The sequence below is a fragment of the Tamandua tetradactyla genome, chromosome 9 (genome assembly GCF_023851605.1).
Source record: "Tamandua tetradactyla isolate mTamTet1 chromosome 9, mTamTet1.pri, whole genome shotgun sequence".
Classification (NCBI taxonomy): domain Eukaryota; kingdom Metazoa; phylum Chordata; class Mammalia; order Pilosa; family Myrmecophagidae; genus Tamandua; species Tamandua tetradactyla.
Genome location: NC_135335.1, coordinates 643915 through 671897, shown reverse-complemented (window position 1 = coordinate 671897; position 27983 = coordinate 643915). Strand labels below are relative to the sequence as shown.

At 67.5% G+C, this 27983-nt stretch overlaps 6 protein-coding genes and 1 non-coding gene across 20 annotated transcripts; 2 read left to right on the top strand and 5 right to left on the bottom strand.

Moving 5' to 3' along the window:
• Nucleotides 1-10: 10 nt before the first annotated feature.
• Nucleotides 11-4708, bottom strand: CD151 (CD151 molecule (Raph blood group)). Of its 3 annotated transcripts, XM_077115305.1 has the most exons (9): nt 4613-4660; nt 3311-3371; nt 2566-2653; nt 2184-2375; nt 1951-2025; nt 1333-1437; nt 972-1130; nt 815-901; nt 11-742 (listed from the first exon to the last, which is right to left on the bottom strand). In XM_077115305.1, the coding sequence occupies exons 3-9, from the start codon at nt 2644-2646 to the stop codon at nt 683-685; spliced, it is 759 nt and encodes a 252-aa protein (XP_076971420.1). In that variant the 5' UTR covers nt 2647-2653; nt 3311-3371; nt 4613-4660; the 3' UTR covers nt 11-682. The 3 variants fall into 3 exon arrangements, with proteins under 3 accessions (XP_076971420.1, XP_076971422.1, XP_076971421.1); XM_077115307.1 differs by lacking the exon at nt 3311-3371 and having other exon boundaries at nt 4613-4708; XM_077115306.1 differs by lacking the exons at nt 3311-3371; nt 4613-4660 and adding an exon at nt 3157-3282.
• On the top strand, nt 2595-20254 carry LOC143646439 (uncharacterized). 4 transcript variants are annotated; one of them, XR_013157466.1, is made up of 4 exons: nt 2597-3676; nt 16213-16349; nt 17866-18032; nt 18183-20254. XR_013157466.1 is itself a non-coding variant. In XM_077115308.1 (3 exons), the coding sequence occupies exons 1-3, from the start codon at nt 15176-15178 to the stop codon at nt 18350-18352; spliced, it is 351 nt and encodes a 116-aa protein (XP_076971423.1). In that variant the 5' UTR covers nt 13387-15175; the 3' UTR covers nt 18353-20254. The 4 variants fall into 4 exon arrangements, 1 of the variants encoding a protein (XP_076971423.1); XR_013157465.1 differs by lacking the exon at nt 2597-3676 and adding an exon at nt 13392-15219; XR_013157467.1 differs by lacking the exon at nt 16213-16349 and having other exon boundaries at nt 2595-3676.
• Nucleotides 5512-11129, bottom strand: CRACR2B (calcium release activated channel regulator 2B). Of its 8 annotated transcripts, none has more exons than XM_077115291.1 (11): nt 10380-11129; nt 8985-9077; nt 8396-8646; nt 8202-8313; nt 7581-7776; nt 7010-7156; nt 6831-6921; nt 6481-6573; nt 6194-6360; nt 5964-6035; nt 5512-5866 (listed from the first exon to the last, which is right to left on the bottom strand). In XM_077115291.1, exons 3-11 carry the CDS (start codon nt 8567-8569, stop codon nt 5695-5697), a joined length of 1224 nt encoding a protein of 407 aa, XP_076971406.1. In that variant the 5' UTR covers nt 8570-8646; nt 8985-9077; nt 10380-11129; the 3' UTR covers nt 5512-5694. The 8 variants fall into 8 exon arrangements, with proteins under 8 accessions (XP_076971406.1, XP_076971405.1, XP_076971411.1 ...); XM_077115290.1 differs by having other exon boundaries at nt 8396-8596; XM_077115296.1 differs by lacking the exon at nt 10380-11129 and adding an exon at nt 9706-9742.
• PNPLA2 (patatin like domain 2, triacylglycerol lipase) lies at nt 11238-15932 on the bottom strand. Its single transcript, XM_077115298.1, has 9 exons — nt 15617-15932; nt 13874-14106; nt 13689-13754; nt 13103-13312; nt 12848-12908; nt 12551-12724; nt 12304-12436; nt 12064-12186; nt 11238-11990 (listed from the first exon to the last, which is right to left on the bottom strand). Exons 1-9 carry the CDS (start codon nt 15801-15803, stop codon nt 11726-11728), a joined length of 1452 nt encoding a protein of 483 aa, XP_076971413.1. The 5' UTR covers nt 15804-15932; the 3' UTR covers nt 11238-11725.
• RPLP2 (ribosomal protein lateral stalk subunit P2) lies at nt 18413-20545 on the bottom strand. 2 transcript variants are annotated; one of them, XM_077115309.1, is made up of 5 exons: nt 20411-20545; nt 20096-20219; nt 19578-19626; nt 18630-18728; nt 18413-18525 (listed from the first exon to the last, which is right to left on the bottom strand). In XM_077115309.1, exons 2-5 carry the CDS (start codon nt 20216-20218, stop codon nt 18449-18451), a joined length of 348 nt encoding a protein of 115 aa, XP_076971424.1. In that variant the 5' UTR covers nt 20219; nt 20411-20545; the 3' UTR covers nt 18413-18448. The 2 variants fall into 2 exon arrangements, with proteins under 2 accessions (XP_076971424.1, XP_076971425.1); XM_077115310.1 differs by having other exon boundaries at nt 18413-18522.
• Nucleotides 19390-19523, bottom strand: LOC143647513 (small nucleolar RNA SNORA52). The gene has a single exon (XR_013158132.1). It is a non-coding gene; the product is annotated as a small nucleolar RNA SNORA52 (small nucleolar RNA).
• On the top strand, nt 20372-27937 carry PIDD1 (p53-induced death domain protein 1). Its single transcript, XM_077115288.1, has 15 exons — nt 20372-22796; nt 23393-23763; nt 23912-24325; nt 24534-24743; nt 24816-24870; nt 25014-25215; nt 25290-25415; nt 25586-25765; nt 25837-25984; nt 26090-26225; nt 26306-26661; nt 26735-26853; nt 26928-27041; nt 27113-27318; nt 27456-27937. The coding sequence occupies exons 2-15, from the start codon at nt 23466-23468 to the stop codon at nt 27685-27687; spliced, it is 2796 nt and encodes a 931-aa protein (XP_076971403.1). The 5' UTR covers nt 20372-22796; nt 23393-23465; the 3' UTR covers nt 27688-27937.
• Nucleotides 27938-27983: the final 46 nt, after the last annotated feature.

Sequence of the window (27983 nt, the reverse complement as noted above, 5' to 3'; positions counted from 1 at the left end):
CAATCTCATCTGCCGGATCCACAAACATTTATTGAGCGCCCACTTCGTGGCAGAGCAGCTCTGGGCATGTGGGACAGAGCAGTGGATAAAACGGGCAGATCCCTGCCCATCCAGGGAACATCCTCAAGAGGGAGACACAGGGACACAGTGTTTCAGACAGTGTTGACTGTGCAGTGGGGAAACTAAGGCAGGGGACTCCACTGAGCAGGCAGGGTGTGAGCAGTCGGCATGGCCAAGACAGTGGGTGGAGCACAGTGTGGGGCAGGCCATGGCCACCCTGTGGGGACCAGCAACCTGGGCCCTGTGCCTGCCCGGCACCGCTCCCTCTCCAGGGCCTCAGAGCACCCCAGGGCAGACGCTAGGACTAAGCGTGGGCATCGGGGAGCACCCTACCCCAGAGGTGGCCTGTGTGTGGGGGGGTGCTCTGTTGTCAGGACCATCCCCCCTGCTGCAGGGGCGCTGGAGGCCTTTCCTTGCCCCAAGACTTTGGAGTACAGCGAAAGGCACGTGGAACTGTCTCTGGGGAGGAGAGGCAGGTGCCAGGTCACAAGGCCAGGCCATCTGGCAGTGTGGGGACCAGGTGACAGGCACTGCTCCCCCTGGGCCCAGGGCAGGGGCAGGGCATGTCTGTCAGTAGTGTCAGCTCAGTAGCTCCAGAGGCAGAGGGCCGGGCCGGGCGGCCTCAGTAGTGCTCCAGCTTCAGGCTCTTGTACAGGCAGCAAGTGAAGATCATGCCGAAGACCTGAGGGCCAGACGGGGTGAGCGCCAGACCCCCACCCCCACCCCACCCCCCGCACCCCCGCCACCTCCGCACCTGCACACAGGCGATGCCGACCCCCACGGCCCCAATGACTCGCAGGTGCTCCTGGATGAAGGTCTCCAGCTTGGAGATGCAGCCGCCCTGGGGAGGGGGTGGCTGAGTGTGGCCGAGGCTCCGGGCGTCCCACACCCCCGCACAGGCGCCAACCTACCTCCACCTTGTAGATGTTGGAGGCGTGGTCCCGTTGCCCGCAGCCGGCCACTATGGTCTTGCAGCAGCTGTCGGGGACCACGCGGTCACCCGCCTGGCCCGAGCGGATCCACTTGCTATCCCGCCAGTCCTGCGAGTTGTTGCTGCCGCAGCAGTGAAACTAGAACAGAACAGATGGCTGAGCCCAGGACACGGCGTGTACACACGCTCACCTGTGCCGAGAATGCACCTGCACACGAGCACACACCCACGCTCACCTGCGCCAAGCATGTACACTTGCTTACATGCACAAGAGCACACGTGTTTCTGCCCATTGTCAGGCACAGGTCCACAATCTCCCACGGGGCTACGTGCACACCCACCTCCTGCTGCAGCTTGTCCACGGCACTGGTCACGCCCTCGTGGCCTGGCTGGTGGTACCGCTTCGTCATGGTGTCCTTCAGGTTCTCCTTGAGCTCTCTGTTCAGCTGGGGAGGGGGAGTCAGGAGGTGAGCTTTAGCCTCAAAGTTTAACACCCCCAAGATGGGGCAGAATTGGGGGCAGGGGACAGATGGTAGCAGAGTTGGGGGTCGGGTGGGGGCCCAGGAGGGCCTCAGAAGCCAGAGGGGCCGGGTCAGCCGGAAGCTGAGAGGGACTGAGCCCCGGGACCTGGCTGAGGGAGGTGGGGCATGGGGCTTCAGCCTCCCCTGTGTACCCAAGGTAGGTGGCTTTGCTCCCCAGCCCCCTACCTCCAGGAGTGGAAGGCACAGAGCTCAGCTCTGGGGTAGGGTCAAATGGAGATGAGCGGGACCTGCGCATGCCTTGCACTGTTCCCCATGGCCTGTGCACGCCCCTCGCTCCCCCATGGCCTGTGCACACCCGTCCCCACCTCCGTGGCCTGTGCACACCCCGTCACTCCCCCATAGCCTGTGCACACCTGTTTCCACCTCTGTGGCCTGTGCACGCCCCGCCCCCACCTCCACGGCCCGCGCGGCCCTCACCTGCTGGTAGTAGACATAGGCCAGGACCCCAGCAATGATCTCCAGCAGGAAGATGAGGAGGAGCAGGATGAAGTACTGGGGGGGACAGACAAGGCTGGGCCAGGGCACAGACACCCGCACTCTGCGATGACACCAGTGCCCAGGCAACCCGTGGGGGACCGCCATGCCCACTGGCCCAGCGGGGACACGGCCGTGCAGAGGCCTGAGCACGTGCCTCCCCCTGCCCCGCTCACCAGCCGCAGCAGGTTCCGCCGCTCCTTGAAGGTGGCACAGCAGCCCAGGACGCCAGTCCCCATGACGACAATGCCCGCCACCACCAGGATGTAGGCTGTGGCCAGGTAGGTGCCCGAGGCCAGCAGGCTGATGTAGTCGCTCTTCAGAGCCAGGGTCCAGATGCCCACGGCCATGACGGCCAGGCCAGCCAGCTAGGGAAGGGACATGGGGCGCCTGGGCTGGTGGGGGCCTGAGCCCCCAGGGCCGGTGGAGGCAGGGGAGGGGGTCTGGTGGGGGCCTGAGCCCCCAGGCAGGGGCTGGGGCAGGGGCAGGGGGTTGGTGGGGGCCCAAACCCCCGGGGCAGGGGCAGGGGCTGGGGCTGGGGCTGGGGCTGGGCCTCACCCAGAAGCAGCAGTTGTAGGTGAAGAGCAGATATTTGAGGCACACGGTGCCGCACGTCTCCTTCTCGCTGAACTCGCCCATCCTGGGGCTGGGGGGTGGGGCAGGCAGTGGTCAGACGGGAGGAGGGGACCCTGAGCTGGGGCCCTGCTGCCAGGGGAAAGCCTGGGAGGGAGTCTCCGTGGCCACCAGGACTGGAGTCCCTTCTGCCGAGTCACTTCCTGTGTGTGGGGGGGTGGCCTGGAGCCACCAGGGCCAAGCCCGAGGCCACGGCCATGCCCAGGGAGGGGTGCATAGAAGACTCCCCCACCAGCTGACTCGCCCACTCGGTGCCCCACACAGGAGCTCAGGCAGGTCCTCCCAGCATTCCCCAGGCCCCACGTCACAGGCCGGGAGGTTTGAGGGAGTGGGTGGAATGGACCTGCCCTTTGCTCACCGGGCGGCCTGGGGAGGCTCTCTGGGTCTATGGGGGGGCGGCAGCGCTCCCTCCCTCCCTCACCCCTCCCACTGGGCTGGTGGAGCCCCCTCAGAACAGGGCTGGGGTGTGATGTGCCTTCCCCCCTCACCCCAGACCTCTCCTGACCAGGAATGTACCTGGCGGGGTAGGGGCTGTGCGGGTTGGGGGACTGCCCCAGGCCAGCTGCCCGATCTAGCAGTGGCAAGGGGCGGGAGCTGAGCGCTGTGGCCTGGGGCGCCCTTTCCAGACAGGCCCGCCCCGGCGCTCCTGCCCCGCCCGGCGGGCGCTCACCAGGCGCGGAGGCGGCTCCGCAGACGTAGGTGGACGGTGGACGGAAGTCCTGAAGGCGCGCCTGGCGGGGCAGGACAGTCACCGGTTGCAGTGGCCAGTCCCAGGGGGCGCTGATGGCCCTCCCTGCCGGGCTCCGCCCCTGCCTGGCCAGGACCCACGGGAGGCAGAGGGATGGCCCGGGCCAGTGTTTTGGTCTGGGCGCGGCGGGCAGGGTGGGGCAGGAGACATTGCTGGACTGTCTGATCCTGGGAGGGCCTCAGGCCTCCTCCGCGTGCCCCCCCCAGGCCTCGGCCCCTGACCTGCCCTCCCCCCACCCAGAGCACAGCAGCTGCAGCCCCGGAGGGAATGCGGCTCCAGCACTGACAGGTACCCACACCTCTACTGCTGTTTTGGGTTCAGTTGTGTCCCCGACCAGCACCTCAGCTCGTGACCTTATTTGGAAATTGGGCCTTGTGGAAGGAGTTAGTTAAGATGAGGTCACGCTAGAGCAGGGTGGGTCCTCGGCCGCACACCACAGGTGAGGGGGGGTGGCAGGGGGCGTGAGAGGACCGTGGCGCAGGTCCGTCAAGGTGAAGGCAGCAGGAAGGGCCGCCCGCCGCACATTGTTTTAAGCCATGCATTGGAGACACTATTCCAGCAGCCCCAGGGATGCAACACAAGCACTGGGCTGGGGGCTGGGGGCTGGGGGCTGGGGGCTGGGGCCCACCCACGCTGCCCTGAAGGCCACCACCACACACCTGACCTCGAGGACCCACCGACCAGCAGCCCCTCTCCCCGGGACTTCCGGGCCAAGGCGCAGCCCCTGGGGACGGACAGCCTGGGGGCCTGGGCCTGCCAGAGACAGCCTGGGTGGCTTGGGCCTGCTGCCCCACCCCAAGGCCGGCCCCACCAGGGGACCCGGAGTCCGCCACCAGGCCGCGGCCGGAGTCCCCACCCCGCTCGGCCACCGCGATGAGGTCACCGCCGCCGCTTCACGTGCACGGGGCAGCGGGCGGGCCTGCGGCCACACAGGAGGGAGGACGCGGGACACTGCGCCGGGTGCGTGGACTCGCACTCCGTGGCCCCTGACCCGAAGTGGGGGCGCCAGACCTGACCAGGCAGCCGAGAGGCGCCCTCGCCCCGCGGCCCCTGTCTCCCTCCCGCCCTGAGATGGGCTGCGACGGATCCGGCGGGCGCGGCCTCCCACCCCCACCGTGCGGACAGCCGGGTCTCCCGCGCCCGGCCGCGCAGGGTCCTCGGGGCAGCCCCGCTCCCGCCAGCCGGGCCCCCCACCTGGCCAGCCCCGCCCGGTTGCGCACTCACCCGCCACTCTTCGCAGTCCGGGCCCAGGCGGCGGCTGCGGGGGCGGCGGCTCCCAGCGCAGAGAATGCGCGGCCCGGGGCTGACCAGTGGGAGCCGCCCGCCGTCCCGCCCCGCCCCCCGCCGTCCCGCCCCGCCCCCCGCCGTCCCGCCCCGCCCCCCGCCGCCCCGCCCCGCCCCCGGCCCCACCCCTCGTGCCGAGACTCTGGGCAGGCCCGAACTAGAGAGCGCGCCGGGGATCCAGGGTGTTAGGCGCTCGGGGGTCGAGCTGGGATCCCCGGGGAAGTCCGCAGCCCAGCTGGGGCGCCTCCCCTCCCCCGAGAACGAGGCACTGGGCCGGGAGGCAGAGCCCGGGCGGAAGGGGCCGTCTGGCCAGCCAAGGCTGCGCCGCGGCGTCCTCCAGCCCCAGCCCGCGCCCGCCCACCCCGGGAGCCACCTGCGCCAAAGCGCCGCGGGCGCAGGACGCGCGACCAGGCCGGGGGGCGCGGCGTGGTTCCTGCCGCGTGGAGGACGGCCTGGAGGGGAGTCAGGGGCGGAGGAGAAAGCACAGCGCCTCGTGCCAGCGGACGAGGAGGCTGACCTACGGCGGCCAGGCAAGACGGGCGCCCGCTCCCGGACCTGGCTCCGCACAGCCGGCCTGGCCCGCACCTGCCCTGGACGCAGAGGTGGCCCTGGGCCTGGCCGGCCTCCTGTGGGCTGAGCAAGCCCCGGCTGCAGCGCCCCCTGCCGGGGACGGGCGGGACCGCGGCGGGACCCGGGATGCTGGAGCTCCAGCTCTAAGGACGTGCGGGCCTGCAGCACGCGGACCCAGTGGGGTGCGTGTCACTTAAGTGTCACACGCGTGGCACAGAGTCACACATGCTGTGGGGCTCCAGGCGCACAGAAGGCTGAGGAAGTCGCGGTGCGTCACTGGGCTTTATTCGGCCCAAGAGAGTTTGTCTGCTGGTCACAGATGGGGTCGCCGGGGCGGGGGGCAGGACGAAGCCTGACCGCCCGGAGCGCCCGCTATGTGGGCCCCACCACACCACGATTCCACCCCCAAGGGGCAGCCTCTCCAGGTCACTCCCGGTGCGTCCCTCGGCGGGTCAGCGGGCGCTGGGAAGGTGCGCGGAGCCGCGCCTGGGGGCGCGCGCCCAGCTGCAGCAGCAGCAGGTGGACCCGGGCAGGTGCGCCACGGCCCGAGCCTTCCTGCGAGCTCCGCCCAGCGCCGCGGCCTCATAGGCGTCCCTGTCGTCCCGCAGCCGGGTGTTCAGCTCCCTGGGGAAGGGTGAGTGTGAGGTGAGCGGTTGGAGGAGGCAGCCACCTGGGGGCGGCTGCCGCTGAGGTGGGGCGGTAAGGAGGGATCTCCGCACACCTGAGGAGCTCCAGTTGCCGCAGGAGGCTGCGCTTCTCCTTCTGCATGTTCCCCGAGACCGCGACCACGTCCCTGCCAGGGGGAGCGGTGACCCGGACGCGGGAAGCTCCAGGATTCCCCGGCGGCCCAGCGCCCACCCCGCGCAAAGGATTCCCAGGGCGGGACTGGGATGGGCAGGGGAAGAGCTGGAGGAGGCCCAGAGTTGAGCCCCGGGCGTGCCCCCCAGGCACCTTTGGGTTTGCTCCAGGCGGCCCCGCGCGTCGCCCTCCAGCCTGCGGAGCTGCTCCTGCGCCCGGTCCAGCTGCGTCCGCAGCGCCTCGTTGGCCCGCCACAGCTGCGCGTTCTGGGCTTGCGCCTCTCGCTGCTCCGCCGCCCGGGCCCGCAGCTGCTGCTCCAGCTGCGGGGTCGAGAGCGGAGCGAGGCTCGCGGGGAACTCTCTCTCTCTCTCCCGACCATTCTGGGCAGGGGACGCTGAGGCCCGGGAACCTAAGGAGCCCAGGGTGACAGTGCCACGCACCTCGCGCTGCCGCAGGCCGGATCGCTCTAGCTCCTGCTCGCGGTTTTGCAGCTCCAGCTCCAGGCGGCCGCGGCGCTCCTTCCGGGGAAGGTCCTGGGCCAGGCGGGGTGTGGGATGGCACCTGAGCTCCGCGGACGGCCAGGCCACGCCGAGGGATGTTGGTGGGGTGGGGGGCGGCGGTGTCAGCGGGAGAAACGCGTAGCGGGCATGGGGATGAGACCAAGAAGGGCCTCACTAGATCCAGGGAGCTTGGACCCGCTAGATGCAGCCCTCGGGGGCGTGACCAAGTCGGAGAAGAGGCCAGAAGCGCTGGGGTTGAGGGGCCGGCGCGGGGCGGGGGTGGGCCCCACCTGACTTCGCAGGCGCTGGCGCTGCTGGCGGAGCTGCTGCTCCATCTCCTCGTACAGACACCGCACCTCCCTCTCGTGCTCGCTCTCCCGCCTTCGGAGATCGGAGGCCGGTAGAAGGCGAATCAGGCCCTCCCAGCGCTCCAGCCCCGGCCCCGCCCCTGCACCGCCCGGGCCCTCACCTCCGCAGCGCCTGCTCCAGACTGTCCCGCTCCCGGGCCGCCTCCTCCAGGTAGGCGGACGCGCGCATCAGGACGTCTTCGAAGGAGCCCAGCAACTCCGGGTGCTCACGCTGCAGGCGGGCCCAGAGCGTCCGCACCGCCCGCTGCCTGGAGGGGGCGCGCGAGGGACTGAGGCCAGATCCCGGGGAAGGGCAGCCAGAACGGCCAGTTGTCCACCACCCCTGAGGGGCAAGTCCCCACAAGCCCCGGTGGCCCTGGATGGGTGGGGACATTTGCCCGAGCACACTGCATCCGTCCCCAGTGGGCTTTTGCCCCTGCCGAGGAGTCTGTGTGTTTGCACGGCTGTGCGTGGCTGGGAGCTGCCCTACGCCGGGCACCTCCCGCCACCCAGGCCACAGCCGCCTCCTGAAATGCAAATTCTGCGGTAAATCAGGGCCATCCCTCCCGGGGTTGCAGCTGAGATGGAATGGCGGGAGCTGAACCGGCCTAAGGTCCCTGACTGCCACAGGCAGGATGCAGAAGGACAGACGGAGATGCGGGGAGGGCCTCGGTGGGGGTAGCACCGACTCACTCGCCCAGAACTGGGGCCACCCCCAGCTGCTCCAGCGCTGCACTGAGGGGCTCCTCCTCCTCCTCCTCCTCCTCCTCGTCCTGGCCCTCTGGGGAGATCCCGCCGCCCTGCGCACCTGGCCAGTCCGACTCGAAGGTCTCCTCGGGAGGCCCGGAGGGGACAGCACCCAGGACTGAGTCCACCCCCATAAACTTCCCTGTGGGCATAGGGGCAGGGGTCACCTGGGGCCTGGAGAACCCTGCCAGCTGCGGCTGCGGGATCAGACCTTCACCCGCCCCCCACCCACCCACTACACACACATCCTGCCCTCTCAGGCCCAGCTTCCTGTTTTCCTTCCTTACTCTGGCCCGATTGGCCTGGGAGTGGGAGGTGACCGCCAGGCCACCCAGCCCCACCAGGGCCTGTCCCCTGAGAGGGCGCGTGGTAGGGGCAGCTGCATACACTCCACTGCCGCTGAAGAGCGGGCTCCCTGGGGTGTCCGTGTGGCCCCTCACCAGGGAATGGAGGGCACAGCTGCCATGAGTGGGCTAGGGGCCCCACGAGTCCCCCATGTGCCAGTCATGGGTGCTGGGGGGCCAAGGGCCGGGGCGCAGACCTGGGGGCCGGGGGGCCGGGGCTCACCCAGGCCGAAACAGAACTCCCTGGCGGTGAGGATGCCAGTACCAGCCTGGTCTAGACACTCGAACACAGCCTCCAGCTGCTCAGGTGTCAGGGGCAGGTCACTCTGCAGGCCCTGACCAGGGAAGGACAGCAGGGTGAGGGGCCAAAGAAGGGGTCCCAGGCATGGGGCTGGGGGCTCAGGACTCGGGGCCCACCTGCAGGTCGAGGCGAGTGATGAAGCCCTTGGCCTCCTTGTCACACAGCACAAACAGCTCCTGCGCCTGCTGCAGCATGGCTGCCCCAGGCCCCGGGGACCCTGCAGATTCCCCCTCCTCCTCTTCCTCTGCCTCCTGGGCTTCCCCAGCCCTGGGCTTCCCAGGGCTGGCCATGGCAGCAGGGGTCTCAGCCGTTGGGTGCTGTGAAGCCGGGGTGGGGGAGTGGGCAAGTGGTCAGGGCCTGAGCAGAGCTGGAAAGAAATGTGGGGGGGGGGGGGGGGGCAGCGTGCAAGGGAGCCTGTGACTAAGCTGGAGTGAGGGGAGCAAGTGGATGGGGTCCCCCTATGGCCAGGCGGAGGGTCACAGAGGAGGGCAGCTGCCCTGTGGTATGACTCCTGAGTGGGAAGGCTGCAGGGCTGGGGTGTCACTGGGAAGTGGGGACAGCCTGGGGTTGGGTGAGGGTCAAGTAGTGCTGGGGCTGCACCCCCAGGTGGGGCGGCTGCAACCCCAGGAGACAGGCCAGGGAGCACTTCCGGGGGCCCCAGTCTCAGACTAGGTATAGAACTTGGGGTGGAAAATGAAGGGGCACCTGGTAGAGTTGGGGCCACCAAAACAAGGCTCGCCAGGCTGGCTTGGAGGGGATGCTCTGCCAATCCTGGCTGGTCCTCAGCCCCTAAGCCAGCTTGGGGAAGAAAGGAGGACTCCTCTCTCCCATGCCCAGGCTCCCCCCACCAGGAGGGTGCAAGTGCAGGGAGCCAGCCTGCCCATGGTAGAAACCACCCCCAGCACCCATCCTGGCACCTGGTCCCTGTGCCACTCATCCAGACTCACCCCTTCCTGTCCCGGAGCCTTCCGCCTTCCCTCTGGCCTTCCCTCTGCCCTCCCCGCTGGGTGCCCCACCCCTCACCAGGGCCACCTGTCATTCCCACAGCCTGTCCCGGATCTCCCAAAGCCGCTCCCTAGCGCCGACCCTGCCCGCAGCGCTACACTGCTGCCAGGAGCAGCGAGGGGCAGCGCAGGGGGCACCGAGGAGACAGCATGGCAGGGCTGTCCCCTATCCAGGCCGCTCGGTCGCCTCGTCTCCTCCAGCACCTGGCACGGCTCTACGGACCAGGGAGCTGCCCTGGCCGGAGCCGGAGCTCCAGGACCCGTGAGGAAAGGGCCAGGGCAGCTGGCGCCGGAGGCTGCTCTGGGGGACCCCTGGGTCACCGCCTGCGACGTGCGCAGGGCCAGCCCCCAAATCCGGTGGCCGCAGGCCCGGGCGTCCGGGCCGGGTGGGGGCGCGGGCCACGGGCGGGAGAAGCGCCTACCTGCGAGCTGCGCCGCCGCACCTGCCGCGCGGGGCGGTTCCTCCCGGAAACGCGGGCGGCGGCCCCGCCCCGTCGCGGCTGGGACCCGCGATTCCGCGCCCGGCGGCCTGGCTGGTGGTCCGAGCCGCGCCCCCGCCCCTGGCCCGGCCCCGCCTCCCGGAGCTTGAGCCCCGCACCGGCCCCTGGAGACGTCGCCCCCGGGCCCGTCTCCCAGCAGGGCCCAGCCAACCGCCCGCGGCCGCCCTGTCGTGAGGATCGCGGCCGAGGTGCCGAGCAGCGCGCGTGGGAAACCCCGGCAGGAAACGGACCTAAAGGCTGTCATGGCCGTGGTCGGCCCGCGGCTCTACTTCCCTCTCGGTTCGCGTCCAGTCGTGTCCTTCCCGCGTTTCCGGTCAGCCCAGCCTGGGAAAGGGCTTCTAAAGTCGCCGCAGGAGCCGCCCCGAGAGGGCTGGGGTGGGCACAGGGCACCCTGCTCATGCCCGCCCACAGCGCTCACTGCTTTGGGGCCTCGACCTTGTGTTTGGGCCTGGGGAGGTGGAGAGTCCTCTCTCTCCCTGGGTACCCTTTGGGAGAGGGCATGGGTACAGGCCTCGGCGGGGGGGGCAGCTGTGTGCGAGCCTCCTGCAGGGGACAAAGTGCCCATGGGCTTCCCCGGGCCCCCAGTCTGCACCCACCTGGAGAGGCGGCCTCTGCACCCACAGTGGCTTCTCCTCCAGGAGAGGGGCACAGATGGCTGCACGACAGCAGCCGGGGCCTCTGCGACAGGACCTTGAGGCCAAGGGGGTGGCCCCTGGCACCTGGGGACCTGCCCGGCCGGCTCTCCCAGTCCTGCGGTCCTACCGCCGTTATTGTTGGCTCAGGAGCTGCCCCCAGCACTGCCACGGCGCCCCACGGTGTGGGGGGAGGGGCAGGGCCAAGTGCTCAGACACCCAGAACCCTGGCTGGCCCCTCCCAACCCCTCAGGCTGCAGGAACAGGAAACCGTTTCTCCCTAGAGTAAGGTTGACCCCCTGACTGGGCCAATGTCCAGCAGACTTCTCCCCACTTCCAAAATTCCAAACCCTTTCTGTGCATTGGCAGGTGACAAGGTGGGCACAGGGGCACAAAGGGGCACACATATCTGGCCAGTGATGTTTGAGATGATGGTGAGAGCAGAGCCTGGCACACACGTGTCCAAATACCCAACTAGAAGGCAGCGCAGCTGCCCCCACACCCCGGCACTCTGCTCTGGCACTCTCCACAGCTATCTCTGCCCCTGTCACCTCCCTGTCTGGGAGCCTGGCAGTGCCAACTCTACCTTTTGTAAACATCACTTAGTTTTTATTTAGCAGGATCTAGTCCCAAAGATTTCCATTGGTTCTGACAAGCTGTGCCCAGGGGGAGCCAGCAGGCCTGGGCAGAGGGTGGGGGGACACATGCACTGGCCGCAGCGGGAGGAGGGGGTCTGGGGGCCGGCAGCGGGCCTTCCCTGCCTCTGCCCACCGGGTGCGCAGGCATGGCAGGGTGGGAGGACGCAAAGTGAAGGAGGCAGTGGTGTGTTATGGATTTTATTTCCTTTGGCGAAAATAAATAATTCTTTATGCACATTCTCGAGCGAAAGCTGCAGAACAGGTAGGTGGCGCAGGTGTGGCGTTCTCGGGGGCAACACTGCGCTGACAGGGGCATGCTGAGCAGTGGCCAGGGGCCCGGGAGCCCCCAGATGCGCAGCCAGTGCCCCCTGCCCGCTCCCCCCCCCCCCGAAGGCTGGGCCCGCGAGGGAGTTGGGTGAAAGGCTTGAGGCACAGGGGATAGGGGCCTCGACGGCCACGGGGGAAGGGGAGCACCACCACGCCCCTCGCCGCAGCAAAGCCCCTCCTCCCGCAGCGGCCAGGGGTCCGCACCCCCTCCCGGAGCCGGGCAGAGCGGTGAGGGGAGGCACAGGTGGACCCGGGGTCCCTGCCTCACCAGGCAGGGAGGCCGGGGGGACCTAGCCCTCGGCACCGGGACCCCGGGACGCTGGGGAAGGCCGGGGTGGGGGTCGCTCAGCAGGGGGGCAAGCCTGGCGGACGCTGCGAGGCCTGGGGGCCGGTAGGTGCGCGCATACGCAGGGCGTCAGGCGGGAAGGCGACGTCGGTGCAGAAAAGGCCGAGCAGCAGCTGGCGCTGGCACTCCTCCCACCAGGCCAGCGCGTCCCCCAGCGACAGGCTGTTGCGCACCCAGGAGGGCAACGCCTCGCTGCAGGCGGCGCAGGACAACGGCACGGAGGGCAGCGACCGAGCACGGCGCAGCTCCTGCTGCTCCGACAGCCTGTGGGCGGGAGGGCTTTAGCTCGGGCCGCGGGGCTGCAGGCCCGGTGGGCATCGTCATGAGCGCGGCTCACCTGGAGGCCAGATGGCTGCCCAGCTTCCTCTTGGCGCGCATCACCAGGTACTGGCAGATGCTGCCAGTCTGCTCCTTCATCCACCGGATGTCCTCGGGGACGTCGGGCAGCCACTCCAGCAGGCTGGAGGGGGGGGGCAGAGGCACGGGCTCAGGGACCGGGCGTCCCGGACCCCACCTTCCGCTCCCCGCCCAGGGACGACGCCCACGTGGGCCCCCAGCTCCCCTCCCGGCCACGCACCGGATGGTGAAGGACACGGCGCTCTCTAGCGGCAGCGTGTAGGGCACCATCATGGCCGCGGCCAGGCGCACGGGCAGCATGTTGGAGAGCGTGCTCAGCAAGTCCCGGGGCTCCACACAGGCCTCCAGCAGGGCTGCGGCGGTGACGGAGGGGGCGCGGCTGACGGCCGGGGGAGAAGGGGCAGCTCCCGGCCGCTTCGCACCTCGGCTTCCCCGGGGCCGCCTCCCTCCCCCTCCCCAGCGCTCACCCTCATTGAGCCGGGCGGGGAGATGCTCCAAGATGTGGGCCTCCACCGGCGGCTGCGGGCGGCTCTGCGCTGGGGCCCTGTCTGCCGCCGTCTCGGCATCCGCGTTCGGGTCTTCGGTGGCGCGGGGGCGCGCGGGGGGCAGCGCCAGCAAGGGGTTGGGCCGGTTTAGGAGGCCTGGCGGGGGCGGGGCCCGGGGACAGTCGCTCAGCGCGGCCGCGGCTGGCAGAGGACAGCAGCCAGCACCGCTCCACCGGCCCCTGCCCCGCGCGCGGATCCGCCCGGCCGCCCGCTACGCACCATTCCTCCGCAGGAAGCGCAGCGCGTCCCTGTAGCCCTGCTTGCACATCTCTCGCAGAACCTGAGGCAGGGGGATGGACGAGATGGGGCAGGGACCCCGTCCCGCATGCGCTGTTGTGCAGCCTTGTGTCCCCGGCGCCCCACCTGCCTCTGCCCCCAAACCCCACCTATCCTGAATGGCCAGACGCTGTGCGCCCTGAGCCCTCCCACCCCGACGCCGGGAGGCTGCACAGGCCTCGCCCGGCTCCGACCCACCAGGGGTTCCGGGGGGAAGAGGGCCTTTGAGAGGCGGTAGAGGTTGCGCAGGTTGAACTGGATGCTGGTGTTGGTGACGCGCAGCTCGTGGATGTTGGTGGAGCTGTCCTGCGGGCAGATGTCGCTCTCCCCGGAGAAGGGGGACACCGTGATGGTGTTCTGGAGCTCGTAGAGAGGCAGATTGTCCGAGATGCCCCCGTCCACATAGCGCTGGGGCATGATACGCCACAGTGAGGCCATCCCCCCACTGCAGCGCCACCCCCCACCCCCGCAGTACCCCTCCCCCCACCCCACCCTCGGGGTACACCCTGGAGCTGTCTCCCTTGGCCTTTCAGCCCCTGGACAGTGGCCACCGGCCCACCAGGGCATGAGCACGTGGCCCGAGGGGGGGCAGCCCCAGGAAGTGTCTCCTCCAGGCCTCTTGTGTAACGGGGGGGGGGAAGTGAGGCAACAGGCAGCCGGCAGTAGTAAGGGGCCATGGGGGGGCAGCCACAGCCTTCATCCTCTGTCCCCTTGTCCCACAGCCCAGACTCCACCCAACCTGCCACCCTGGATGAGGTGCTAGGCACCCAGGCAGGGGACTCACCACGCCTTGGAGGGAGGGGGGGATGAGGCCACAGTACACAGGAATGAAGGTGCTGCAGACATTGGCCTGGTGTGGGGGGGTGAGTGTGAGGGGGTGTGGAGTGATGGGAGGGAGGGGAGGGGCAGACAGGGGGAGAGCAGGGCAGGGCAGGAGACGAGCTGAGCCCGGCCTCACCCAGGGCCCACCTGGACGACCTCCTCCTTGGAGTTGAAGTGGGACAGGATGACATTCTCGCCATCTGAGACGCGGGTCAAGGAGATGCCCAGGCGCCCACTGGCCCTCTCATGGCTGTCGGCTGGCAGTATCTTCAGCAGGCAGCCCCGGATGGTCTTCACCAGGTTGAAGGAGGGGTGCAGAGGGCCCAGGAACCGCTTCCGGGCTTCCTTAGACACCTCGATGATGTTGGCACCAGCCTCACCTGGGGCAGCAGGTCTAGGGCTCAGGGCAAGCACCCCCGGACTCAGCCCCCTCTCTGAGGCTCCATGCCCAGGGTCTCCCAGGATGGCCTTGGGCATATGGCATGCCCACAATTGGGACTTTTGCCACTTGTCCCTGGAATGGTAGACAGCTAGCACCGGCCAATGGGGGCAGGGACCTGCTCTCTGTCCAGTATTTCCCAACTGCCCTTCCCCATGAGTCACTGGTCCCAGCGTGGAGTCCAGCCGGGTGGGGGGAGGGGGGCAGAGGCTCAACTTTGACCAGCCTCAGCCTTCACCCAGTTGGCCAGATGCAGAAGGGGGGCTGGACTCGCCCAGCATGGCCTGGCCAGGGCTCCAGCAGCAGGGACATAACGCAGCGGGCAGCCCCATCCCCTGGAAGGCCCAGCTACTCCCATCGCAGCCAGAGCAGCACTCCTCCCCAGGCACCCAGCCCTCTCCTTCTCACCCCCTGCCACACCACAGTGGATCAAGGTTCCAAGGCCACATGAGCCTTGTTGGCAGAGCAGGAGGCGCTGGGGTGGGGGGGTCACGTCCCCAACTCGAACACCAGGCGCCGGGCTGTGTCCTGAGGCCAGCAGGGGGCTGGAGAACACTGCTAAAAGCCTGCATGGGGCCAGCAGGATGAGGCAGGGGTGCAGGACCACCGCAGGGGGCCCCTGGAGGTCCAAGGATACAGACCTGTGCTTCCTCCTCCCCACCCCTCTCTAGGCAAAGGTGACAGGACTGGGCAGGGGAGAGCCCTGGAAAGGAGCCTGCTGCGTGCTGCATTCCAGAGCCTCGTGACCCCGGTGTCACCTTGGCTGCCCTAACAGGGAGGGGCACTGGGCAGCAGTTCTCAGGACTCCTGAGGTACCCGGTAAACACCACACGTGCCCAGCTGGAAGTGAGTGTGAAGGGAGGGGCCATCTCAGCACACAGGGCCCTACACCCCTACACCCCTTAGCAGCAGGACAGTCCACGGGACTGGAGACAGTAGGCCCACTCTGATCCCATGGCGGGGCCCACGCCCGAGGGGGCAGTGGGCAAGACGGGGCAGTGCCCACCAGCATGGAAGAGGACTTCAGAGAGAGCGAGCCAGGTCCAGCATGGAGGTCAGCCAGGCTCCTCTCCGGGGACCCTCGGGAGGGCCAGGCCGCAGTGCCCGGGCAGCACAACCAGGGCGCACCCCGAGGGGGCCAATGCAGCCTGGAGCGGCGCAGCCCGGGACTTAGTGACCGCTGGCACCCAGGCTGCTGGCCCTCAGGCCCCTCCCCCGACTCGCGCTCTTCCAACGGGGCAGCTCTGGCTGCAGCAGCCCGCCCGCAACCTTTGCACCCGAGAGGCGGCCGCGGGCGCAGCTCAGCCCCCAAGCGCTCGTCCCGGCCCAATTGCCCGGCGCCCTCGGAGCAAAACAAACCAGGCTCCGCCCCCGACCCGGCGCCCGCGGCTGGATGCTGGGCCCGGGTCCCCGCGCCCCCGGACCGCGTCGCCGCGCCCCTCCCGGCTCACCCAGGCAGGCCCCGGTGACCAGCGCGGTGGCCGTGAGCGCCCCGGCCGAGGCGCCGTAAATGTGCGTGGCGTTGGCCACCAGGAAGGGCGCGTGCTCGCGGAGGCAGGAGGCCACGCCGATGTGGTAGACGCCCAGGAAGCCGCAGCCCGCGAACGAGATGTTCCATGTCGTCTCCCTTGGGAACATCGCGGCGGCCGCACGGGCCCCTCTTCCGCGTGCTCGCGGTGCCGGGAGCTGGGGTGGCGGCGGGGCGGCGGAGCTCGGGACGGCTCTGAATTCGCGGGCCGGGGCGGAGACTCTGCGCGGCGCGGGCGGAGGCGGCGTTAAGAGCGGGGACGGGGGGCAGGGCGAGGGCGGGGCGGGACCAATCGGGGCGCGTGGGGAACGGCCGCGCCCACCGGTGGCCCCGCCTCCCACCCCCCGGCCCCCCGGCTCCCCTCCGGCCGCAGGGCCTGCCTCCCCGCCGCGCCGCCCCGCCCGCCGTGCCGCCCGAGCCCGAGGGATGGGGGCGCTCGCCCCGCCTGGGGACCCGCGAGGGATCGCCCGGCTTCTGGGCGGCCGTAACCCCTCTCGCCGGGTCCCCCACACCACCCAGGCCCGGGACACCGAGGAGCTCGCCCAGAGGCAGGAACACATCGACAGCGACCCCAGGGACTCTCCGGGGCCACCCGCCGGACCGAGCCCTGCCCCCCAGGGGCCAGGCCCTACCGCCTCTACTAAGTGCCCCAGCAGGTGGGACACACCCCGGTGGTGCGGTGACGCCACCTCCCGGCCCCCTTGCACATTTTCCCCGGGACTGTGGCACAGGCCTAGCCTGCTGGGCCTCAGGACCAGCCGGCACCCTACCCCACCCGCAAAGCAAGAGGCGCTTCTATGGTGGGGTGGTGGAGTGCGTGGGGGTGGGGGTGGGGGTGGGGGTGGAAGGTGTCTGTCTCCCAAGGCTAGAGAGCCAGGATAGGCTAATTGGGGTCAAGCTATCAAGTCCCCTGTCTCCATGCTAGCTGTGCTCCCAGCCACCCCACCCAGAGCACCTACTGTGTGCCCAGCTGGGGGCAGGCGTGGTGAGTAGTTGTTAGGCCACTTCAGCTCCCTCCAGCCAGACGGGGTGGGTGTTTACTGAAGTGCAAAATGAGTAGTTAGGGGTGTGAGGCAACTGGGGAGACCCTGGGAGGGCTTCCAGGAGGAGGTGGCCTTTGGGTGGGTTTCAAAGCAGCAGCAGTTAGACAAGTAGGGCACTGGGCTGCCCACAGCAAACCGTGTGCAAAGGCCTGGTGGGACGGACTGGGGAGAGGGGGTCTGGCTCAGGTGCCAGTGGTGCAGGAGGGTAAACCGACAGCACTCTGACCCTCTGTGGTGATGACCAGACCTGGGGGTTGAGTGGCAGTGGTGGTAGCCAAGAGTGAAAGTGGCTAAAACGGGAAATCCTGTTATACCCAGCCTACCACAATAAATCAGAAGGAACTCCTCTTGGCAGAGGAGACCCCATCCCCTACCTAAATGCTTTGGGTGGGGGTATGGCCAGCAAGGCCCACTGACCAGGAGGGAGGATGACAAGAGTGTCAGGAGAAGCTGAGCCTTGGGCAATGTTGCTGGAGGCAGTAGGGAATCCCCAAGGCTGTCCTGGGAACAGATGGTCTCAGCAGGGTAACTCGCTGATGGAAGTGTGAACTGAGCCAGGACCTAAGAAAGTGGCTTCTCCCACCACAAATCCTAAGGAGAGGCCAAGAAAGGGCTGGGCCTAGGCCATTCCTCCATGACATGGCCTGGCTCGCCACAGGGAGACTTCTGCCCCTATTTCTACACAGCCCCTCCTCCCAGGCCCCTGGGGCTGTCATGTAAGAGCCAGGAACAGGGCGGCCCTTCCCGGAATACTGGCTGAGACCTCCCTCTGCATTGGTCCTGGGGTGGTGTGAGGGTGTTGGCAGTTCCCCCAGCTCAGCTGATGCCTGTGCTACACGGTGCCACACCCCTTCCCCATGGTGCCCTCTGAGTCCCTCATGGCCTCCACCCTGGGTGTCCCCAGCCCCACCATCCACCCCACAAGTGTGGAATCTCTTCTCCTCCCTGGCCTCGCTGAGGCGCCCTCCCCAACCTGGGTCCATACTCCACCCCCACTCCCCATCCCTGCTCCTCTTGGCAACCCTAAGAACTCGCTCCACCTTCAGACCCTCCCCACACATCCAGGAGACCCAGGCCTTCCCCACAGGCCTTAGATTTGCACCCCCCCCCATCTTGTATTCTTCTCCAGGACAGCAATGCCAAGGCCAGATTCCAACCCATGCCTGTGACAGCCCAGTACCCCAGCAGGGCCTGTGGCTTGTTCTGTCCCCCACATTCTGGAGCACAGCTTCCTGTCTGCTCTGCCCGAACAGGACCAGCAGTGAGCAAGTGGCAAGTCACTGACCTGTCAGGAAGGTAGAGAAGCTAAGGGGCCATGCATGCAAAAGGGGTATGGGAGAGCCCAGGGCACTGGCTCAAACCTGAAGCAGATCCGTTTCTGTGTGTCACAGGGGCATCCTAACTCTCTACCAGCCACAGGAAACCAACACCCCATCTCTTGTTCAGGGCTACGCCAGGAAGGCGCTGACCAGGACCTGGTGGTCCTCGAGGGGCAGGAGGCTTGGCCACATCTGAGTCCCCTAGATCACCCCAGCTACTCTTGTGGTACCGGGCTCCTCAGGATGCTGCTTAAAGCCCTACACCGTGGGCCTCCCCGGTTCCTGTACCCGGGGTAGAGCCTGGCTGAGGCCAGAAGGCAGAGGCTATACTACAGCGCATATGGGCTGCTCAAAAGGTACATAAAAAGGTTTTATTTGCAAGGAAGCAGAAATTTAATCAAACAAGCCAAATCCCATGTCGTCATCTGACTCTTCAGACTCCTCCTTCTTCTCATCTTTCTTCTCCTCTGCTGTGGAGAAAAGAGCTCAGTGAGCACACCCCACAGGCCTGAGTCCCACAGGGAGACCCTTCGCCCTGGGGACAGCTGCTACCTGATCCTCAGCCTCCACTTACCTGCAACGGGGGCCGAGCCGGCAGCAGGAGCCGCAGAGCCTGGGGCGGCAGAGACAGCCACAGCCCCCCCAGCAGGTACACTGGCCAGCTTGCCGATGCCTGCAGAAACCAGAGGCGGTGGGTTGGGGGAGGGGTAAGGTGCCAGAGCCCAGGAGTGAAGTGGCATGGGGAACCCAGACTTCCTCACGCACAGCAGTCCTCCCTGCCCTATTCCTGGAAAAGGATCCTGCCCCCATCACCCCCACAGCAGTCACATAAACTACTTGCTTCACTGTCAAAAATGGACTTCCTTCCCCTACCCCCTCCTAGCCGCATCTTTTGCCTCTAAGAATCCTTTCTTACAAAAGCCCAGGCCCACAGGCCCACATAGGCAGGCAGATGAGTCTGCTGTCCTCATGGTTCAGTGCCTTGGTTCAACAATGGGTTCCCAGCCCCAGCTGTTGACTGAGTCGACTTTGCCACATCACATGCAAAGCTCAACTTCTAAATCAGTTCATCACCTCCGGATAACATCACTAGCAAACTATCTGGCCAACAAAGGTGGGGCAAGGAGCTGTGGCTGTACCAAGTGTCCTGTATTCCTCCTTTCAAAACAAACCATGTGGTAAAAACTGTTTACATAAAACCCAAACACCACTCCCAAAACACTGCAGGCTTCAGAGAAATTATGGGAAGGGCCTGTACCAAGCAGCCAAGCCCTCGAGGAGGGGCCCCCTGCAGTCCATCGAGAAACAGGACCTCCTCTGGCGCCTGTTCCTGGGACTGTCTAGAAGCACCTATGTCATGAGCCCACTGGACACAGCTCACTCTTCTAGGAGAAGCTTCTAGGGTGCTCTGGTCCACAAGCGAAGCCTGGCAGGCCACAGGCTGGCCAGCAGGAATTAGGATGGACCCCAAAAGTCCTTTGGGCATTCCTGTGAAAAACACCCCGCCCACACACACACTCACCCTGGGCAATGACGTCTTCGATGTTTTTTCCGTTCAACTCAGAAATGACCTGGAGTAAACGTCACAACCAACAGTTAGCAAAGAGAACAACACTGACTGTGCCTCGAGTTGGGCCAGGGCTGCCTGCAAGAGTACCGCACCAAGAACATTGCAAAATCTCCAGGCCCAGACCATCCAGCACGGCAGTCACCAGCCACACACAAATGATGGGAGAAAAACACCCGCCACAGTTCTAAACCTCAGAACCCAAAACACAAGCAAATGCTTAACATACTAAATCAGCACTTAAAAATAAGACCTAAAAGAAATACACACCGAAGCTTCATTGACACGCTTTTGCTGTGGGTGTAAGAGATTTTAAACTACACATCTTACTTCCTTTAAGCTCTTACTGAGCCCCTTTAACCGAGACTTCGCTGTTAACCAGTGGCTGTTTCCTTGGAACTAAAACGCACCACCTGCACCAGCACAGGCCTGCCCCTGCCCCCGCCACCCGCGCGCGGGGAGCAGGGTGCTACCTTGTTGAGCCGGTCGTCGTCCGCCTCGATGCCCACGCTGTCCAGAATCTTCTTGATGTCCTTGGCGCTGGGGGAGGAATTACCCCCGAGAGCGGCCAGCAGATAGGAGGCGACGTAGCGCATCCTGAGGTGTGGGGGGGCGCGGCGTTAGCCGGGCTGCCTCCCGCCCCCACCCCGGGGCCGTAGGAGGCCTCGCGCGGCCCGACCGACGGTCCCGCCGCGACCCCCCCCCCAGGGAGACCGGCCTGTCCCGCGGCCCGCGGCGCCGCCCGCACCCGTCCTGCCCCCGCGCCCCGAGCCGGGCACCCCACTCACGCGGCGGCAGCAGGAAGACCTCACGCGTGCGACCTCGACGGCGGCGAGGAGGGAAAGGAAGGGGCCGGCGCAGGAGGCGGGATTAAACCGCTTCCCAGAAGCCTTCGGGACCTGCCTGCGGCGCCGCAGGTAACGTCATGGGGCACTCAGCCAATGAGGACGGAGGGGCCGCCATTGTCCTGTCCCAGACAAGCGGTCGCACGGAAAGGCGACGGTGTTTCCAGAACCGGCGTCTTTTGCAGCGTGGGATGAATGTCCCCAGAAATCCGGGGGGCTTTAAGGTAAAGAAAGCCGCGAGTCCGAAGCGGACCGCTGTTCCCTCCTGCGCCCAGCGCTCCCAGCATGCCACGCGGCGCCTACAGTTCCCAACATGCAGCGCGGCAGCAATCCTCCCAGTCGCAGGGCTTCCGGGAGGCTCTCCAGAAGGCAACTTCAAGTCCCATGGTGCATCGCTGCCGGAAGCGCGTGTGCGCCGCCGGCTTGCGCGGGGCTGCACGTGGGCCCGGATGGAGGCTGGGCGTCGGTCGGCCGCCCTTCCGCCTGTGCACTTGACCCGGCACTAGGGACCCGAGGCCCGGTGGCCGGCGGGGTGGCGGCCGTCCCAAGCCGGGCTCCGAGAGGTGGGCGAATCCCTCGTCGTACTCATACAGCGCAGCCGGAGCCTTGTCGGGCCTCGTGGCTGGCCTTGGACCGTGGCTCGTGGGTCAGGGAGACTGGGCCGGAAGACGAGCGCTGACCCTCCTCGGCAAAGCGGGAGGCCTGCCACCGCCGTTTCACGAAGAGAGCCCGGAACGGGCGAAGACCGAGTGACGGGCCTTCTCGGTGCATCACAGCTTATGTTCACGCAGAAGTTAGCATATGTCATCCATCAGTCCCTCCGCGTCGGGGTCCCTGCTGAGCGCGGGGGTCCTGAGAGGACGGCCTGGGCCCAGCCCCGCATCCATGGAAGTTAAACTCCAATGCAAGAACACACAAAAATAGAGGAGATAGCTCCTGAGGGGTGCCAGACGGTGGTGAGGGAGAGGGACAGAGGAGGAACCTTAACCCTAACCCTAACCCTTGATCTGGGCCCCCTGGGAAAGGGCGACTTTGCACTGAAAGATGAGAAGGAGCCGGCCCTGCAGAGGGCTACAGGGCAGTGGCCCCGAGGCCGAGAGAGCTCTAGCCATGACGAGCGCTTGCTGAGTACACTGTGCATCAGACGCTGGGGGGTCGGTGCATACTTCAGTCACCCTCGTTTTGGGGCTACATAGACACGTTTCCTTGCTCACAGTCACACAGCGGAGGTATGAAGTGGGAAAGTCAAAAGACCAAATACATGAAAACCATTGCCATGTCTTAAGCAGACAAGTGCCACATTGTGATTGATTTTAGGAAGATCCCGTTGGCAGTTGTGGACACGGGGTGGGGCAGGGCTGGGGAGGATGGAGGCCGGGAGAACGGATAGGAAACTGCCAGATTATCCCCGTGGGAGGGACGGCGGTAAGAGCAGAGGTGGAGGACAAAGGGTGCACACGATGCAGTTTGGATAGAACTGGCGGAATTGGGTGCATTCGCCTGCTGGAGGGGGATGCAGGCACAAAGGAAGGGGAGCCCCTCCCACAAGGAAGTCACGGTTGGGAAGGGGCCTCTCTTGGGAGTCAGAACTGACCTCCAGTTTGCCTTTCCGGGTGGTGGCACTCACCAGCTACGTGGCCTTGAGCAAAATTTGACCACCTTTTCCTCCCTTATGCAATACCCACGAGGTCTGGAGGAACCAGCGCCCCGACGGGCATTGCCTTGCCCAAAGTGAGCGCTCCGTAAGGGACGGCGGAGGTGGGTGGTGAGAGTCACTGTAGCCCACAAGGTCTCTGCGGGGCCTGAGAGGAGACCCCGGAAGGCTCCCTGAAGGAGACTGTTAAGGCTGGCTGAGGAAGGGGCACACTGTCGGTTCTGGTTTCTGGCAGGGGCTGGGGGTGGGGTAGCAGCTGCGACCGGCCTCCGAAGACCCCTTCCCCGCGCTCTGGGATTGCCCCAGCTCATTTTACCCTGGACCCGGGAAGGCACAGAGCAGGGCGGGCTTGGGGTTGAGGGGCCGGGGAACCTCGGAGTGGGCGGGCTTCCTTTAGCACAACGCGGGCCTTCCTGGCGGGAGAGACTGGACGGCACAGATTTGGGCGGGCCACAGGAAGCCGGTGGCAGCTGGGAGGGCGACTTCGCGGCTGAGCTCGGCGTCCGCGTCTCCAGGGCAGCAGACGCGCAGAGGGGAGCGGACCCTGCCTGGCGCAGGGGCTCCCTCCGACGGGGCGGAGCCTGGGGGGCGGAACCGCGGAGTCCCGGCCCCCGGAAGCTCGCTGGCTGGAGTAGGGGCGCGCAGCCGGAGCCTTGGGCCGGTCCGGGAGCGCAGGTACGCGCGAGCCGCCGGCGGGGCGCTGGAGACGGCGAGGGCGGGAGGAGTTCCCGTGTACAGAAGCCGGGGAATCCCGGATCGCAGCGCCGGCCTGGGGTTCGCTGAGCGAGGGAGCTCTCTCCTCCCGCGATCCGAGCCGGGTCTACCACTGCTCCGCCCTCCCCAGCCGCCCAAGAGTTAGAATTGGAAAAGGCGGGAAGCCGTCCTCGAGGGGGTCACGAAGTGGTCCCATGGCTTGGACCCCAGATCCCCTTACTGGGGGGGCGCAGTGACTCCAGCTCCTACCTGGTGAATGAGGGGCTGGAATCCAGGAGGGTGGAGGTGGGGTGGGGTCAGAATGTCCCCGGAGCCCAGGCACAGTCAAGATGTCCTGACAGGCCGATTTCCAGAACTGGGACCTATAACTCCCCTCCCCCAGCAGGATCCGCCCCCAAGGCTGAGTGCTGCTCCCAGCCCTGTGGGTCCAGCCCCCCTTCCAGAGCTGAAGAGGGATTGCAGGGCCTCCCCCATCCCATCAACCCAGACCTGAAGCTCAATGGCTTTTTACCAAAGGGTCCACCCCCGCTAGCAACCCCCTCCCCCTGCCTCTGCAGCCTCCCTGGGCCCTGCCTGCGCAGGCCTGCCTGGCGAGCTGGGACATGCCTGGCCCCCAAGGACAGTCGGGCGATGGCTGCGGTGGCGGAGGGGCTGGAGCCCGAGGAGGGGGTAGCCACTGCAGAAGATGCTGCAGAGCCTGCGGATGCAGGGCGTGGGGCGTCCCCTCTCCCGGCCGGGAACCGGCTGAGCCTGGACCTGTACCCCCGGGGCTGCCACCGGCTACTGCGCTTGTGTGCCCAGCGGTCCCCTCAGCTGCTGCAGGTGGAATTCCTGCAGCTGAGTGCCCACGAGGACCCCCAGCTGCTGGGAGCTGCCCTGGCCCAGGTGCCCCACAGTCTGCCGTGCCTCCGCTCCCTGGTCATCACAGGTGAGACCCCCAGCAGACCCTGGTTGGGCCGTTTCTCCTGCAGTGGGTCCCCGTGGACGGCTTGCAGCTGCGATGAGCGGGGTCTCCAGCCCCAGGCTGTCTGGGCCAGGCTGGAGGCCTGTGCCACACCTGGCTGTTCCCCTCCCAGGTGGGCAGCACCGGGACACACTGGGTGCCTGCCTTCGCGGCTCCCTGACCACGCTGCCCCCCGGTCTGAGTGGCCTGGCCCGCCTGGCCCACCTGGACCTGAGCTTCAACAGCCTGCAGAGGCTCCCGGCCTGCGTCCTGCAACTGCGCGCCCTGGACGCCCTCTTGCTCTCCCACAACCACCTCTCGGAGCTGCCTGAGGCCCTGGGGGCCCTTCCTGCCCTCACCTTCCTCTCTGCCACCCACAACCACCTGCGGACACTGCCTCCGGGACTGGGGGCCCTCTCTGCCCTGCAGCGCCTCGATCTCTCTGAGAACCTTCTGGACACTCTGCCCCCCGAGATTGGGAGTCTGTACAACCTCACTGAGCTCAATCTGGCCTCCAACCGGCTGCACAGCCTTCCTGCCTCCCTGGGTGAGTGCAGCTGTGCCCCCAGCTCCCTGGGTTGCCGCTGAGCCTTTGCCTGCTCAGAGCTGACCCCTCTCTGAGTCCCAGCCGTGGCAGCCAGAGACCAAGATGGCCACTTGGCAAGGCCCTGGGGTGACTGTCCTGTTGTGGCTTGGGCTCCCCAGGGCCGGGGTGGCCATGAGTGGCCCTAAGCTGGTGCCTGCCCACCCGCCAGCGGGTCTGCGGTCCTTGCGGCTCCTTGTCCTGCACAGCAACGCCCTGACCTCAGTGCCTGCCACCCTTGCCCGCCTCCCGCTGCTTGCCCGCCTTGACCTGAGGGACAACCAACTCCGGGCCGTGCCCCCTGAGTTACTGGACGCCCCCTTCGTGCGGCTGCAGGGGAACCCCCTGGGCGAGGCCCCACCAGCCCTACCAAGCCCCCCAGGTATGTTCGGTATTATGCAGTGGGGTACGGGATAGAGGAGCCTGTCCTGGTGACGTCTGTCCCTTCCTGCAGGGACCCCCGTGCTTCCGGAAATGCCCAGGCTCTTCCTGACCTCGGATTTGGACAGGTAGGGGGTGGGGCTGGCAGGGCCAGAAGTGCCTCTGGACACCCTGTGCCTGGGGGGGGTGCAGTCTCCTAGATCCCCCAGGGCACCTGGCCCCATGTCAGGCTCTGCTGGGCCCTGCCAGCCACTAGCCCTCTCCTCCGCAGCTTCCCTGTAACCCCCCGAGGCTGCTCTGTGGCCCTGGCCTGCGGTGTCCGCCTGTATTTCCCTGCGGGGGCCACCGCCGCCCCCATGACCGTCCAGTATCGCCTGTGGTTGCCAGAGCCGCGCCTCGTCCCCCTGGGTCCCCATGATGCACTGCTCAGCGCCGTCTTGGAGCTGCAGCCCCACGGCGTGGCCTTCCAGCAGGCAAGGCCGGGTGGGCCGGGGCCTGGGATGGGGTACCAGGTGGCCGCCTCACTCACACCACCCTCGCTCGGCAGGATGTGGGCCTTTGGCTGCTGTGCGTCCCCCCTCGCGCCCGGCGCTGCCGGGAGGTAGTGGTGAGGACCCAGGACAGTGGCAGCTGGAGGGACCTGGAGACCCACCTGGAGGAAGAGGCTCCCAGCGTGAGGGCTCCCCTGGCCAACTGGGAGAGCGCCAGGGAGTGGGCTCCCCTGACCCTAGCTCCTCTCTGACCCTGGCTCCCCCCAACTCTGGCTCCCCTTAACTCTGGCTCCCCTGACCCCATCTTCCCTCTGACCCCGTCTCCCCTCTGACCTTGTCTCCCCTGCTTCAGCGGCTCTGGGCTCACTGCCAGGTGCCCCACTTCTCGTGGTTTCTTGTGGTTTTGCGCCCCGTGTCCAATTCCTGCCTGGTGCCACCAGAGGGGACATTGCTGTGCTCCTCGGGACATCCTGGGATCAAGGTCACGTTCCCCCCTGGGGCCACCGAGCAGCCCTGCTGCGTCTGCATGCAGGTAGGGCCGGTCCCGTGGGGCAGGGGCGGGGCCCGGCCACACAGGTGAGGCTCAGGTGGCCTGTTCCCCAGGTGGTGCGTGTGGCCAGCCGAGAGCTGCGAGCCTTGGTGGGGGAGCCGGGGGCGGCCACGAGCCCCCTTCTGTGCCTCTCACAGAGCGGCCCCCCCGGCTTCCTCCGGCCCGTCACTGTGCAGCTGCCTCTGCCCCCCGGCGTCACAGGTGAGGGGCCAGTGGGACCTCAAGCCGCCACTTAGGGGTGAGGGGCCGTGCTGGGCGGGGTCCCCCGCCAGGTCCTCAGCCTCTGCCCCCACCCCCCACCACCAGGCCTGAGTCTGGATCGCACCTGCCTGCATCTGCTGTACCGGGCCCCTCCCGCGGCCACCTGGGATGACGTCACTGCTCAGGTGGGCCTGGAGCTCACGCACCTCTACGCCCGCTTCCAGGTCACCCACTTTTCCTGGTCCGTCCCCACCCCTGCCCCGTCTCTCTGCTGTAGGGCCCCACGGGTCCGTCCGGCCCCTCACCCCTGCTCCCGCCCAGGTACTGGCTGTGGTACACCGCCAAGACCTGTGTGGGGGGCCTGGCGCGGAAGGCCTGGGAGCGGCTGCGGCTGCACCGCGTCAACCTGCTCGCCCTGCAGAGGCGCCGGGACCCCGAGCAGGTCCTGCTGCAGTGCCTGCCCCACAGCAAGGTGGGCGGCTGGGCACGCGGGGGCGGGGCAGGCCAGGGGCACCCAGGGCCTTCAGGTCAGGACCAGGCAGGTGCCCTGCAGGTGGACGCCACCCTGAAGCGGCTGCTGGAGCGCTACCGCGGCCCTGAGCCCTCCGACACCGTGGAGTTGTTCGAGGGCGAGGAGTTCTTTGCCGCCTTTGAGCGCGGCATCGAGGTGGATGCGGGTAGGTGCAGTGGCCCTGGGGCGGGGGCCTGCGGCCCAAGCCCGCCCCGACCACCCCTGCACCCCTCCCCCAGAGCGCCCCGACTGCGTGCAAGGCCGGGTGTGCTTCGTGTTCTACTCCCACCTGAGGAACGTGAAGGAGGTGTACGTGACCACCACCCGCGACCGCCAGGCCCAGGCTGTGCGGGGCCAGGTGGGCCCATCAGGGGAGGACGCCCCGCAGCCCTGGCAGTGGCCAGAGCACTGAGCACCGCATTGTACCCCCAGGTGTCCTTCTACCGAGGCTCAGTGCCCGCAGAGGTGCCCGAGGAGGCCGCAGCCGCCCGGCAGAAGAAGGGTGCGGACACCCTGTGGCTGGCCACGCTGCCCCTGAAGCTGCCGGTGAGGTGGGGGGGTCCGGGGGGGCGGTAGGGAGCAGAGACCTGGCCTCACCTAGGTCTTCTCTCCTATAGAGGCTGCGGGGCACCAGGGGGACTGGGCAGGGCCCGGGCGCTGGCCTCTCCTTGGCGCCTCTGAACCTGGGTGATGCAGAGAGCGGCTTCCTGACCCCGAGCAACCTGCTGAGCGTGGCCGGCCGCCTGGGCCCCGACTGGCCGGCCGTGGCGCTCCACCTGGGCCTGCCCTACAGCGAGCTGCAGCGTATCCAGCACCGGCACCGGTGAGCTGCCCGCCTGGCCCCGGGGGGTGGGGGGGTCAAAGCAGAGGCTGGAAAGGGTGGGGGCCTGGCACCCACATCCTGAGGGGCTGCTGAGCGGGCCCCTCCATGACATCTGTCCCTCATCCCGCCACATCCAGGGACGACCTGGACGGCCAGATCCGCCACATGCTCTTCTCCTGGGCTGAGCGCCAGGTGGGGCAGCCGGGCGCCGTGGGGCTCCTGCTGCAGGCTCTGGAGCAGAGTGACCGCAGGGACGTGGCCGAGGAGGTGCGGGCCATCTTGGAGCTCGGCCGCCACAAGTACCAGGACGGCATCCGTCGCACAGGCCTGGCCGCCGCACCCGCCTCCCCAGAGCCCGCGCAGGCCTAGGCGTGGGGAGGGGGCGGGAACACGACACAGCCCGCTGCCTGGGCCTCCCCTGTGCCCCCCCCCGTCTCCCAGCAACAACACCATCCACTGCTCCGCTGTCTCCGCGCTTTATTTGTGGGAGGAGGGGCTTTCCGAGGGCGACGTGGTTGGGCAGGTGGGAGACTGGCCCTGGGACCCCGCACAGCCGCCGTATGCCCCAGCCCTGGCCCCACTGCAGCCGCTCGGGCGGGGCCCGAGGTTCTCGAGAGGGAGGAGCCCTGCTGGGGAAGTAACTAAGGAACGGCCGAGGCTCCGGG

Excerpts from the sequence above, each read along its gene's own strand:
- PNPLA2 (XM_077115298.1), bottom strand. The coding sequence starts at position 15,803 with ATGTTCCCAAGGGAGACGACATGGAACATCTCGTTCGCGGGCTGCGGC. Across the intron at positions 13,755-13,873 it reads CCAAGGAGGAGGTCGTCCAG|GCCAATGTCTGCAGCACCTT; the intron begins GTGGGCCCTGGG and ends CCCCCACACCAG. Across the intron at positions 12,909-13,102 it reads TCTTCCCCCCGGAACCCCTG|GTTCTGCGAGAGATGTGCAA; the intron begins GTGGGTCGGAGC and ends CCCCTGCCTCAG.
- CD151 (XM_077115307.1), bottom strand. The coding sequence starts at position 2,646 with ATGGGCGAGTTCAGCGAGAAGGAGACGTGCGGCACCGTGTGCCTCAAA. Across the intron at positions 1,438-1,950 it reads CCTATGTCTACTACCAGCAG|CTGAACAGAGAGCTCAAGGA; the intron begins GTGAGGGCCGCG and ends CCCCCTCCCCAG. Across the intron at positions 1,131-1,332 it reads TGGACAAGCTGCAGCAGGAG|TTTCACTGCTGCGGCAGCAA; the intron begins GTGGGTGTGCAC and ends GTTCTGTTCTAG.
- CRACR2B (XM_077115291.1), bottom strand. The coding sequence starts at position 8,569 with ATGGCCAGCCCTGGGAAGCCCAGGGCTGGGGAAGCCCAGGAGGCAGAG. Across the intron at positions 6,036-6,193 it reads CGCCTGGAGCAAACCCAAAG|GGACGTGGTCGCGGTCTCGG; the intron begins GTGCCTGGGGGG and ends TCCCCCTGGCAG. Across the intron at positions 5,867-5,963 it reads CGGCAACTGGAGCTCCTCAG|GGAGCTGAACACCCGGCTGC; the intron begins GTGTGCGGAGAT and ends ACCCTTCCCCAG.
- PIDD1 (XM_077115288.1), top strand. The coding sequence starts at position 23,466 with ATGGCTGCGGTGGCGGAGGGGCTGGAGCCCGAGGAGGGGGTAGCCACT. Across the intron at positions 23,764-23,911 it reads CCGCTCCCTGGTCATCACAG|GTGGGCAGCACCGGGACACA; the intron begins GTGAGACCCCCA and ends TTCCCCTCCCAG. Across the intron at positions 24,871-25,013 it reads CTGACCTCGGATTTGGACAG|CTTCCCTGTAACCCCCCGAG; the intron begins GTAGGGGGTGGG and ends TCTCCTCCGCAG.
- RPLP2 (XM_077115309.1), bottom strand. The coding sequence starts at position 20,218 with ATGCGCTACGTCGCCTCCTATCTGCTGGCCGCTCTCGGGGGTAATTCC. Across the intron at positions 19,627-20,095 it reads ACGACGACCGGCTCAACAAG|GTCATTTCTGAGTTGAACGG; the intron begins GTAGCACCCTGC and ends CGTTTACTCCAG. Across the intron at positions 18,526-18,629 it reads CGGCTCGGCCCCCGTTGCAG|CAGAGGAGAAGAAAGATGAG; the intron begins GTAAGTGGAGGC and ends TTTTCTCCACAG.
- LOC143646439 (XM_077115308.1), top strand. The coding sequence starts at position 15,176 with ATGGAAGAGGACTTCAGAGAGAGCGAGCCAGGTCCAGCATGGAG. Across the intron at positions 15,220-16,212 it reads GAGCCAGGTCCAGCATGGAG|GCCCGGGACACCGAGGAGCT; the intron begins GTCAGCCAGGCT and ends CACACCACCCAG. Across the intron at positions 16,350-18,182 it reads TCTACTAAGTGCCCCAGCAG|GGCTACGCCAGGAAGGCGCT; the intron begins GTGGGACACACC and ends TCTCTTGTTCAG.